Here is a 12,069-nt window from a genome sequence, read left to right as displayed (position 1 = left end):
GGCAGGTGATCCAGAGGTCACCTTCAAGTTCATTAATGGATGTGGAAGCAGCCCAGCCATCCCCTGGGTGTAGAAGGAGAAACAGGAGGGGAGAAGTCAGGGCTCTGTCGGTATAGCCCTCCAGAGTGGCAGCACAGGAACAATCAGTGGAATGCTTGCTTATGGCAGGGCTCAGCTGGGACACAGATGTGGATCTGTTTATGGGTAGCGACTTGTAGAGTTTAAAGTCCTCCAGAGCCTGCTGGAAAATATGAACATTGACCTTCAAGGTCCACCTTCAGTCTTGCAGGGTAAATCATGGAGTGTTTGATGCCACAGTCACAAAGTATGCGCTGGACCTCAGTGAACTTGCACTGAGCCTCCTGGACCCCAGCAGTGAAGTCTGGGAAGGTGGAGAATATTGAGCACTGATATTGATGCAAACCCTTCTTCTGAACCAGCAAGAGGTCCACATCAGTGTCTCAGAAATTAAGCAGTCTAGCAATAATGGTACTCGTGGGAGCACCAGATGAAGGCCAGGAGGCTGAGTGACCTAGGCGTTTGCTCCACTAGGAATGTTCTGGAGAACTCTTGGCAATCAAAGAGCACAGCAAGCAAGGTCTCCATGTCAGTAGCCATAGGTCTGGTATTGGTAGCTTCTGTAATGCCTATAATACAGATATTATTGTACCTGGAGCGCACCTCTAAATCTTCATTTTTCATAGCGATGGCTAGGACCTGCTTCTCAAGTGTCTCAAACTTTGTTCAGGTGTCAGTAGCATCACCCTCCAGGCCTGCAATTTGCTACACCACTCTGTCTATCAACGGAGACTGCCTGTCCATGTGCTCCAGAGGGCTTGTGGTCATGGAGTCAGGCTTGGTGCCAGTGGGTTTCAGGCTCACGTGTAGGTCTAGCAAGATGGCTGGAGGCACATCACCCACCGCGTCTTGAGAGGGATCCACCTCAATCTTGGAGGCCTCTGTGCGACACTCCGTCTTTTTGGTATCAAAGTAGAGGTTCCCCTACCTGCAGCGACCCTTCTTGTCCATTGATGTGAGGACGATCGGATATGTAACCCAACAGTCCAATTCCAATGCCTCCCTGCAAGACTACAAAGTAAGAAGGTAACAGAGAACATGGCCAAAGGGAAGAGGAGGTGGCTCTGCCAGACCCCATCCAAGCAAGATGTGCAGATGAGTGACTAGCGGCCCACGGGATGCATGAGCGCAGGAGGGGGAGGGGCAGGGCACCAAGTACGTAGGCACTACCCCTCAGGCAGCACTCATAGTCTCCTCTCTGATGGTCAGCTGGTCCACTCCCAATGCAGCTCCCCTGCGACTAAGTGTGCAGCATGGCTCAGGCACCCACAGGTTCCCGCCCACAGTAGAACTCTGGCTTCAACTGCAAAATCACTCTGCGGAGTATGGCAGGAGTGGTAGTTGCTGCAGATCCAGACCGGCCTAGTGAGGGTGCTGGGGCAAAGGTTTCACTCCAAGTAAGGGGATGCAGGATTTGGTGGCCAAACCCTAAATGTGCCACTCACCACTATCGATCTGCCCCAGCAGCGCCCCAACAATTAGAAAGCATGTTGTGCTAGGAGTGGTTGAAGATTGGAGGCCTCGCAACAGGTCCCACTGGGAGCTCACCAAAGCAGCTCTTGGCAGCTTGATGGAATCCCTGATATCTCTCCAGGGGGCCGCCCATGTCTACAGGATTATGGTGGGGGGGCTGAACTTCACCACGGTAGAGTATTCCCGCCCAAGATATTGGGCGAGTGATGGGTAGCCCGCCTCCGGCTCACTAGCAGACCATGTCACTGTAAGCCTCTAAGGCCAGCACTCCCGATGAGGCTGCACCTGTAGCGAGCAGGCAGAGTACCGTTAGGCGCACTGGCGATCAGCCCCCAGGGAACTAAAGAGAACTAGCCCTCATCTCACATTGTCAGAAGAGAGAGTGGGGGCACACAGCACTCTAGGATTCTCCACACCTAGTGTAGCTGCATGCTAAGCTGCCATCTTGGGCATATGCATATCATTGCCCCCATCCTCTTTTTTATAAGTTGAAGAATCTACCTATTCACTAACTTACTCTACCTCACATACTGTTAGACACTCCCAATGTATAATGGACACTGGGTCATTTCAAATTCCCAGTTTATCAGTACGTCAAGACAATTTTCTCGAACAAGATTTTTACTTTCAAATCACCAGTTTTCTTTTTTGCTCCCATTGATTTTCTGCTAGCTTGTCTTGAGCTTCGAAGTGATGAACAATGTCTTTAATATGTCTAGATTATATTTTGCATGCAATTTCAAAACTAAAAAATAAAGTGTAAAAAAAGTATAAACAAATCTGTTTTATTTTCCAGGAATGCTGTCCACAGTACTTCATTTCCATAAGTTGTAACCAAACAGTTTTCAGATTTTCATAAAACAAAGCCAACACTTGTTTCACTCTATCTAATTAAACTCTGGAGCATATAAGCAGAGCTCTGCTTTGTTACAGAATGCATCAACAACATCTAATGCTGACTAATTTGTTTGTCTGAACCGGCCAAATTCATCAACTTTATGGCCATTTGTGACTGTCAAGCTTGCAAAACATTTCAAGCAATTATTTTTTATATGCAAATCACCCAGATGAAGCCCCAAAGCCTAATTGTCTACATAACTGTTGGGTATGCTTTGCTAAAAACTTAAATAAAAAGAATGTGCTGCGGCTTGTATATACCACCTAATATCACCATTAATTCAATATGCTCATGGGAAATACAAATCTTTACAGGTATGACATTCAAGTGAATTTATTTTTATAGTGGGGTTTTAAATCTGTTCAAAGTATTATAAATGTATAAGGTTCATATTAACATTACTATTAGATGAAGAGGCTATGACACATCAGATCCACATGGACCTAATTTGTTTAATGGGGGTATGTGCTAAATGTTAATTATACTTGAGGTGTGGAATATGCTAGTGACTGCACAATTAAAAATTGAGTCTCACTAAAAGACATAGCTGACACTCCATAACGAGACTCACATTGTGCAACAAAGACAGAATGTACATGTTTACTATTGGAATTGCTTGTCAAAGAATGGTATGCATTTCACAAACTTTGATAGCTTTGTAAACTTTAATAATGGCCAAAATACTACATGGGTAATGTGTACTTTGTAGGGTTCTGTTGTAAACGTTTGTTTTTATTTTATTTTCTGAGACCCTGGTGGGTATCAGAGCACTTCAAAGTTAGGGTAGGTAGGATGCAAAAGTGCCACAAGAGCAATCGTTACAAATAGGTTCAAGATGCGAGCATGACATCAGTGTGATTCAGTGCCCTTAAACAATCAAGGTCAGACAGACCCCGTAATGGGAGAGGAGTGGGAGAGGAGTGGGTATAACCAATGCCAGTATGATCATAGTCTGCCAACACTGTTCATCACCGGATTACACACATGTATATAGACAACGATCAGGAATGGGGGAAGGACATTCCATAAATACAATACAAAAATGGGTAATGGCCTGCTAACACTGTTAATCCAAGGAGTACCACCATGTCATAGACAGAGCATCAGAGAAGAGGGCCAGTATTGAAGCAGCAGAGCCAAGTTCTTTAGGGCAGGAACTTCAGCATAAGGATTTTTCTCACTTCTTTTTTTAAGGAAGTGGTGGATGGGATTCAACAGACTCCTGGTGGTAGTGAGTTCCAAATCTTAGGGGCCATGCCAGAGAAAGCTCTGTTCCTTGTTCTCTTTTTGCAGCAAAACTGTGGTTTCCGGAGCAGTGAGTTTGCACTTCGAGACGGACAGCCACCCCCTGATAATTCTAATTTTTGAGCCGGATAGATGGGGACCATAAAGTGCAGGGCTTTGTGAGTCATGCAAGCGATCTTCAGTTGTATTCTAACTTCGTAAGTTAGACAGTTTAAGGATTTTAAGGCTGGTGATATGTAATCATTTTGTTTTGACCCAGAAATCAGTCTGGCTGTGACATTAATGGAAGCCCTAAGTGGGGCCAAGTTTTGTTTGGGAAGACTCCAGAGCGTGGAATTACCGTAGTCTAACCTTGGTAATACTAGAGCTTGAACCGCCCATTTGAAATCTTCCTGTGGAAGGAATGGTTTGAGATTCCTTAGTAAAGCCATTTGGTGTTTAGCTCCCTTGGTTCCATTGCTGATATGCTTCTGCGTGTTCAGGTGCCTGTCTAGAGCGATTCCGAGAGAATTAGAAGACTCGACAATGTGGGGGAAGCAATTGAAGGCTGTAAGATGTTGCATCCATAGGTCAATCTTGGGGAGTTTTGAGTGTTCATCAGGATGGAATTGAGTGTGATGAGGTCTTCCAGGGAGGAGACTTTCAGATAAAGTTGAGTGTCATCCGCATACATATGAAAAATAATGTTTGCCAAATTCAGGGCATTAGCTAATGGTTGCAAGAGTAAAATGAATAGAATGGGTGAAAGGGCGGACCCTTGTGGAACCCACATAGATACTGTAGACAGCTGAGATAGGGATTGATTCACTTTGTCTCTTTGAGATCGGTTGTGGTGAACCATGGCAATACCAAACCTGATTTTCCCATCCTGTGTTCTAGCAGGGATAGTAGTTTACCGGGGTTAACTGTGTTGAAGGCAGAAGATAGGTCAAGGAGAATCAGGAGGCAAGATTTATTTTGGTCTAACATTAAAATGTCGACCAAGATGTGCGTGAGTGCAGATTCTGTGCTGTGGCCTCTCCAAAAGCACGATTGATGTTGATCCAACAATTGGAATTTCTCATAGTGAGAACCGAGTGGAGATTGCACACACTTTTCTAAACGTTTCGCTAGTGGGGGAGATGTTGTTAATATGATGAAAGCTGTTCAGATCAAAACTCTCTGCGTTCGTTTTTTTTCTGAATGGGGGATACTTGCGCTGCTTTTAGACAGCTGGGCATCGTGCCTTGCAATAGTGAAGCATTAACAATCTTTGCCCAAATGAGGACGATGGTCGCCTTTATTTCTTTGAATATGAGAGGCGGTAGAGGGTTGTTGAAGTGGCAGGATGGTCTGATCACAAGAAGAGTGTTGCAGATGTCTCTTTCACTGAGGGGTGTGAAGGTGTGCCAGGAGGCATTGTTCTTGGGTCTAGAGCTAGAGGGGAAGAGCAGCTCCTGATAGTCAGGTGGCGCAGTGCACCTAGAAGTTGGAAAAAGAACCCTCTTTGATTCTAGATCGATATTGATGCTTGCCATTTTTTTGCAAAGAAGGTGGCAAAATCATCGCAAGTTAGAGTGCCTTTGCCAGAGTCAGGGGGGATGGGCGCTTTGAGTGATTGTTGACAAACAATTTCGAATAGTTTCTTGAGGCGATTATTGGCTCGATTAAGTTGGGATCTGAAGAAGTCAGCTTTTACACTCTTGATTGTTTTGTTGTAAGAGCTCCTTACAGCTCTAAGTTGGTTTAGGTGATTGGTAGATGGTATGGATCTCCAGGATCTTTCCTCTGCCCATAGAATACAGCAATCAGAGTTTAGGGTATCGTTGAACCAAGGTTTGGTGTTCTTGGAGGAGGCATTTTTTTGTTGTTAAGGGGCTATTGTGTACATGATACCGGTGATAGAAGCATTATAGAAATCTGTGAGGACATGAACATCCTTCAATTCTGAGTGGAGATACCAGGCCTTTGAACAGCAGATTGCTAGCTCTTCAGTGTTGATATTGCTGAGGTTCCTTTTCCATTGCTTTGTTTTCTTGGATGTTAGATGTTAGATGTTAGGTTGGTCTTATATAGCGCTCGGCTACTCCAAAGGAGTGTCCCGGCGCTTTGATTTGTGACCGGAAAAGACAAACATCGACATCAAACGACAGAACACCCACAATGAGTGGAAGACTCCAACACTAGGGAGAAAAACGCTATCGGGCAAAGAGCCACGTTTTAAGGCCCTTCCTGAAAGCCAGTAGATTAGATGTGCTACGCAGTGACAGTGGAAGTGAATTCCAAAGCTGCGGAGCCCGCAACCTAAAAGAGCGCCCACCCATGCGTGCCTTTTTTACACGGGGAACCTCAGCTAAAAACAGAGACTCAGACCTCAGAGAACGAGCCGGATGATAGAAGGCAAGCCTCCTTTGGAGATACTGAGCTCCCTTAGCATGCAAGGCCTTATGGGCCAAAGTCAAGGCCTTGAACTCTATCCGCTTCCGGATGGGCAGCCAGTGAAGCGACTGCAATAGGCTGGATGCTCTGGCACGTCTATGGAGGCCGAAGATAGCCCGTGCGGCCGCATTCTGCACCACCTGCAGATGTTGCAGGAGATACTCCGGCAGGCCAAGATACAGGATGTTGGAATAATCCAATCTTGAGCCAATTAATGCCTGGACCGTGGTCCTCCTATGCTCTTCCGAGAGCAGGGGGAAGAACTTCCGGAGCATTTTGAGGAGACCAAAGCAGGTTCCTGAGAGGGCCAGAACATGGGACTTTAAAGTCAACCCATTATCGATCTTCACTCCCAGATTCTTGGCTAACTGAGAGGAGTGTGCTGGATAGAACATGTCAGCAGGCCACCATTCATGCCATTCTGGGTCAGAGACACAACTGAAGAAGAGTATCTCCGATTTATCTGAGTTGCACTTGAGGCTGTTTAGCTGGAACCAATTAAAAACAGCCCCAAGGCACTCCCGGATACTCTCTCCGTCGAAATCTTCTCCTTTCTGACATGAAAAGAGGAGCTGGGTATCGTCGGCGTAAGACACGATCTGGGCCCCGAAGGACTCCACCAATGTCGCCAGAGGGGTCATAAAGATGTTAAACAGAGTCGGGCTCAACACGGAGCCCTGAGGGACTCCGACTCCCAATGGCGGCATCTCGGCGGAGCTCGAAGAGGCCCAGACCGTTTGTCGGCGGCCAGCCAAGAAAGATCTAAACCAGCTGAGCACCGTCCCCCTCAGACCGATCTCATAAAGTCTGGTGAGGAGACCCTCATGGGGGACGGTGTCAAAAGCCGCCGACAAGTCAAGCATAACAAGCATGACTTTGCCTCCTGAATCCAGCGACTCCTTAATGGCCTCGGACACCTCCAGCAACGCTGTCTCAGTGCTTAAATTAGGGCGAAAGCCTGACTGGGAGGGATGTAGAAGATCTTGGGACTCCAAATAATTGGAGAGAACAGAATGAACATGTTTCTCCAGGATCTTCGCCAGTGCGGGAAGAAGCAAAATAGGCCTATAATTGGCCAGCTCACCTAGAGGAAGACCGGGCTTTTTGAGAAGGGGAATGACCATAGCCTGCTTCCACACCTGCGGGACCACCCCTTGACTCAGAGAAAGATTCAGGAGCGGATTGGCCAAAGGATTTATAATGTCTGACATCTTCGCCAGGAATTTAGCAGGGCAGGGATCCAAAGGTGATCCAGATTTAAGATTGGCCATAAGCGCCAAGGACGCAGGTAGCGAAAGTGGTGGGAACACCATCAAAACAGGACCAGTGGGGGTCAATATAGCTGGCCCACCCACCGGGCTGAGAGGAGCATCTGTCTGCCTCAAGGGAAAGGAGTCCTGAATCAGCTTTATCTTGTTGGTAAAAAAGTTGGCAAGGGCAGACACCCATGACTGAGAGGGATCGATCAGAGTCGAATTGGACCTAGAAGTCGTAAATTCTCTGACGATGGAAAAGATCTCTTTACAAGAGTTGGCTGCTGCCTCTATTCTCCTGGCAAAATAGCCTTTTTTTTCCTGGAGAATTTCCCGGTGGTAGGCTTTAACCGTTGTTCTATAGATAAGCCTAGCATCGGCATCATACTGAGATCGCCAGGCCCTTTCGGCCACTTTGCATTGCCTACGGGAGTGCGACAGTGCTTCAGTGAACCAAGGGCCAGAGGCCCTCTTGGGTGTTAATTGGGAGGGAGTAACAGGGGCTAGGTCGTTCAGCCTGTCCATCAGCCACTGCTGCAGTGAATCTAAATCCTTTTCCAGACCGCCCATAACAGGGAGAGGATGATCCAGAGAGGCCTGAGCCAGCATCACTGGAGTCACCCGATGATACGCCCTAGATACTAGACCCTGGTGTTTCCGAACAGTGCTAGGTGAAATTTTAATGCACTGAACGTAGAATTTGGCCAGATAATGATCTGACCACAATACCGGCAACAGAGCCGACACTTCGATAGGAGACGTAGAAAAGATCTGATCCAGGGTATGGCCCCTGTCGTGGGTCGGTCCAGAAAGAAAAGGGGTCAAGCCTAACGGTGTCATAATATCCATCAATTTCATTGTATCCGGATTAGAACTCTCATCCATATGAAAATTCAAATCACCGGCAAGCACACAGTGTTCTGCTCTGAGAATCAGTGTCGACATTATCGACTGGAGCTCCTCAAAAAAGGATCCCACAGGACCCGGTAGCCTGTAGGCTAAGAGCCCTTTAAGAGATTGTTGAGGTGTTAATGATATGGAAAAGGCAAGGGACTCGGAGCCCGTGATGACATCCACAGGAATTATAGAACATGCACAGGATTCCTTAACCACACGTGCTACACCCCCACCCCTTCCTTTCAATCTATCTTGTCTAAAAATGTTGTATCCTGGGGGTATTGCTGTAGCAATATCGGGATTGGATGATTTGCCTAGCCAGGTCTCTGTCAACATCAGACATGCAGGTTTGATTGATCGCCCTTTGCAGACACCTCATGGATAATAGAGAAGAAGATGCAATAATGGTTGAACCAGTCACAAGGGATCATGGAGTCCAGTTAGATGGTGTTAACTTTGGATATGATGAGGTCCAGAATTTCTCCCTTGTGTGGGATGGACTATCAAAGAATTGTGTCAGCTCATGATCCAATAGGAAGGATTTGGGTTAGACCAGTGGAGGTTGAAATCTCCCAAGAAGATTTGGGACACTACAGGGTCGTCATTGGATGAGATGATTTCCATTACTTGCTAAATGAAGGAAAGGTTGGCAGCAGGGGGTGGTAAAAAGTGTGTGGTTTGCAGACAGTACTGGTGGAAATGTTGATGCATAGATATTCACTGGAGGTTGGTGATGTGGAATCTGAGTGTGACACAGAGAGTGTATTTCAGTGTATATAGGCTATTCCTCAACCCTGTTTCACAGATCTGCCCATGCAAATTATGTCATGGCTAGGCGGGACTAGAAGGTCAAGGATAGGGGTGGAGGAGAAGTTTAGTCAGGTTTCAGTGAGGATAATGATGTCAAGCTTGTTAGTTAGGATGGGATAATAGATGTCAGAGGCGTGTTTATTTGCTGATCTGCAATGGAAAAGTATGCACTTCAATTGGTCAGTCGAGTGTGAGTAGGAAGCCGGAAGAATATTGATGCGCCGGCCGTTGTCAATATTTATTCCTATCATGTTGTGGGATGATTCTCTGTAAGGGTTAGCGTGGATGGCTTGGATTTGCCCCATTCGGAACTTATTAGGGTCTAGTGATTGAGAGTACGAGAGGAGTATTTCCCAGATCTTACTGGTCGAGAGCTCGGCCTTCAGTCTTCTTTGGCGGTAGAGGGCATTTGGGAGAGGAAACATTTTAGCAGTATGGTGACAGGTTTCCATGACCAGTGCAGGAGCTGTGCCAGATAGGAAGTGGGGTAGATTCTCTAAAGTGCTAAGGGAAATGAGTAGAGATGGGTGTTCGATACTGATGTATTTCAAATCCTGGAGTTCCATCTTGAGTAGGTGCAGGTGGCTGGTGATCTCATCCAGACGCGAGGACCAGTCTGAGAGTTGAATGTTATGTAGGAGTTGTGTGGTGCGTTCCAGAGGGGAAGTGTGGTTGTGAGGGATTGCTGTGGGGGCCAAAATGGTCATGAGATAGTCAGAGGGAGCAGGTGAGTCAATGTGGAGTTGTGGATTACCAATTAGCAAGGCGAGAGGAGCCGTGGGTGTAAGGCGGGTGACAGGGCTTAAGTGGGGCGGATGGGATGTGGAGTAGGAGAGGAAGAGTGGGTTGGGTGGAATGGGTCCCAGGGAGGGCGGGGGGCTCTACACAGACTGGACTGAAGGAGAGTTAGGTAGGATCAAGCAATGAAGTTCACCGGGAGAGAGATAGAGCAGTGGAGCGAGAGAGGATTACCCAGCAATGGTTCCATTATGTAACCCTGTGTAGTTAAGGGAAGTGATTTGTGGATTTGTTTAGGTCAGTTCAAAATAAAAGCAGCAGTAGCTGTCACAGCCAATAACAGAAAGTTAGACATTTGCTCTATGCGTATTTATGTGAATAAACGGTTGCCTATGTGATCTTATACTCTCACCTGTATCAGAATGAAACATATAGATCATAGTAAAAAACAAGCTAGCTGTGCCACTGTTTCCATTAAAAAGGAAGTCAGGTGACAGCTAATTAAGTTGAAACGTGCAAAACTGATTACTCAGGAAACGATGTCCCCAGTGCAGTGATTTGCCTGTAAAATCCCAGTTTTGATCTCGTTCTTATCAATTACATTTTGTGAAAAGTACCTTAATATATGTTGTGAAGATTAGATTGGTCATATGCAAGCCTTTTATTGCAATGACTTGAACAAAATAGTAATGTATTTGATTGCAAAGAAAGGGTCCCATTTCAGGCCATCAGTTTCTAATCATATGTGTATATTAATACCTTATGGAAAAGTCAATGGGAAGGTAATTAGACTAAGGGAGATTGTTATTGAAATGTGCAGTACGATTATGCAAGTAATCCATAATTAGCAGAGACTTAACCTTCATGTGCAATATAGTCATACAGCTATGCCTCTTGCTGCGGCTCTTTTTTAGCATATTTTGTAAGTCTCCATTAGGGCAGAGTAACTATTGATTTACAGCTTCCATTACTTTGAGGTTTGAGCACTTGGCCCACGAGGGTCAAACAGTGTCCCCTAAACTATGCGGGTGGTGTAAGTCTCGAAATATTACCAAAACCACCAATGTGTGGTGTTTCTTCACTAAACCAACAGAGCCCCCTTCCAGTACATTCATTCAGAAGAAATCACCTACCTGTGTAAGGCCAGCTCAAAGAAAATAGAAGAATCGCATGTTGGTCCAGTGCCTACCATACAACAGAACATAAACTGGGGAATCACACCTGGGTTGTATAAATGTAGTTTCAGCACTCTAAGTTGCGATCGATGTCGAGAGTTGACAGGTGAGTCTTGAAACAGGGTCCAAATACAATGCTTCTATTAAGGGCTGTCTAGGTTCAGGTTGCCTCAGAAGGAGAGGAGAGTCCACCATGGACGTTTCTAGCATCCCCTCCTTTTGACTGAGCACCTACACTTGAGTGCATAGGTGTACACGGACACTGTGCTCCTGCCTTGAGCCCCTTCTCCAGAGCACCACCTAGCGAGTGTTTTTGTAACACACCCTGTAAATCTCGATCCCAACATCACATATTTTCACCTCTGGCTTCTGATAAATACATCACATGTCCCTCGGGAACACCTCAAGTGATACACTGCAGAGGCTAAAACCTACTCCATGAACAATGCATTTATTTTTTAACACGACAATAAAATAAAATATATAGGATCACTATACGATTCAGTTTGGTAATGTTACAAAATTAAAATCTGTCTCTTACCTTCATCAACAACAGCCTGCCACTGCGTCGGGTGCATCTGGTAAGATGGTCTGAAACTAAATGTCTGACATTGCCAGTCCCTGAAATCAGGTGTCCCAGGAGGGCAAGCAGCATTCTCACAAACTCTGTACTGCTTTTTAGGACAATGTGTTTCTTCTTCTGCAAGTCTGTATAGGAAAATATAAATATCTTTTACCGTTTTTTGCTTCTTTCTATTTTTTTTTCAGCACATTGAACTTCATATGCCATTTCATCAACGTGGCACATGAAATACACTTTTATTTATCCGTAGGAATTTCATTCGTGAGTTTATTTATTTCCCTACTGTGTTCCCTGTCTTTTTTTATTGCTTAACATTTTACCTTACGTATTCTTCTTGTAATGTGTTTGACATTTTAAGTTATCTATCGCATGATGCATTCTGTGGATGATGGGTCTTGGTCAAATGTATTGCTTCTTTCTCCAGCTACTCAATGTCCAGTCTGCGAGAGGCTAGCTTAGGTATGGAGCGATAACCGACTATCACATAATAATTTTAATTGG

General features: G+C 45.6%; 1 protein-coding gene across 1 annotated transcript in view; it reads right to left on the bottom strand.

The window, feature by feature from the left end:
- The window catches only part of ADAMTS19 (ADAM metallopeptidase with thrombospondin type 1 motif 19), a 1,315,906-nt gene that overhangs the window by 454,205 nt on the left and 849,632 nt on the right, over nucleotides 1-12,069 (bottom strand). Inside the window, exon 13 of the mRNA XM_078675613.1 lies at nucleotides 11,527-11,693. Within this exon, the coding sequence (XP_078531739.1) occupies nucleotides 11,527-11,693 (167 nt within the window). The remainder of the gene's footprint in view (nucleotides 1-11,526; nucleotides 11,694-12,069) is intronic.

This window comes from Lissotriton helveticus, chromosome 2_1, assembly GCF_964261635.1.
Source record: "Lissotriton helveticus chromosome 2_1, aLisHel1.1, whole genome shotgun sequence".
Taxonomy (NCBI): Eukaryota; Metazoa; Chordata; class Amphibia; order Caudata; family Salamandridae; genus Lissotriton; species Lissotriton helveticus.
The sequence above is the reverse complement of the archived record's forward strand: the minus strand, read 5'-3'. Positions and strand labels throughout refer to the sequence as shown.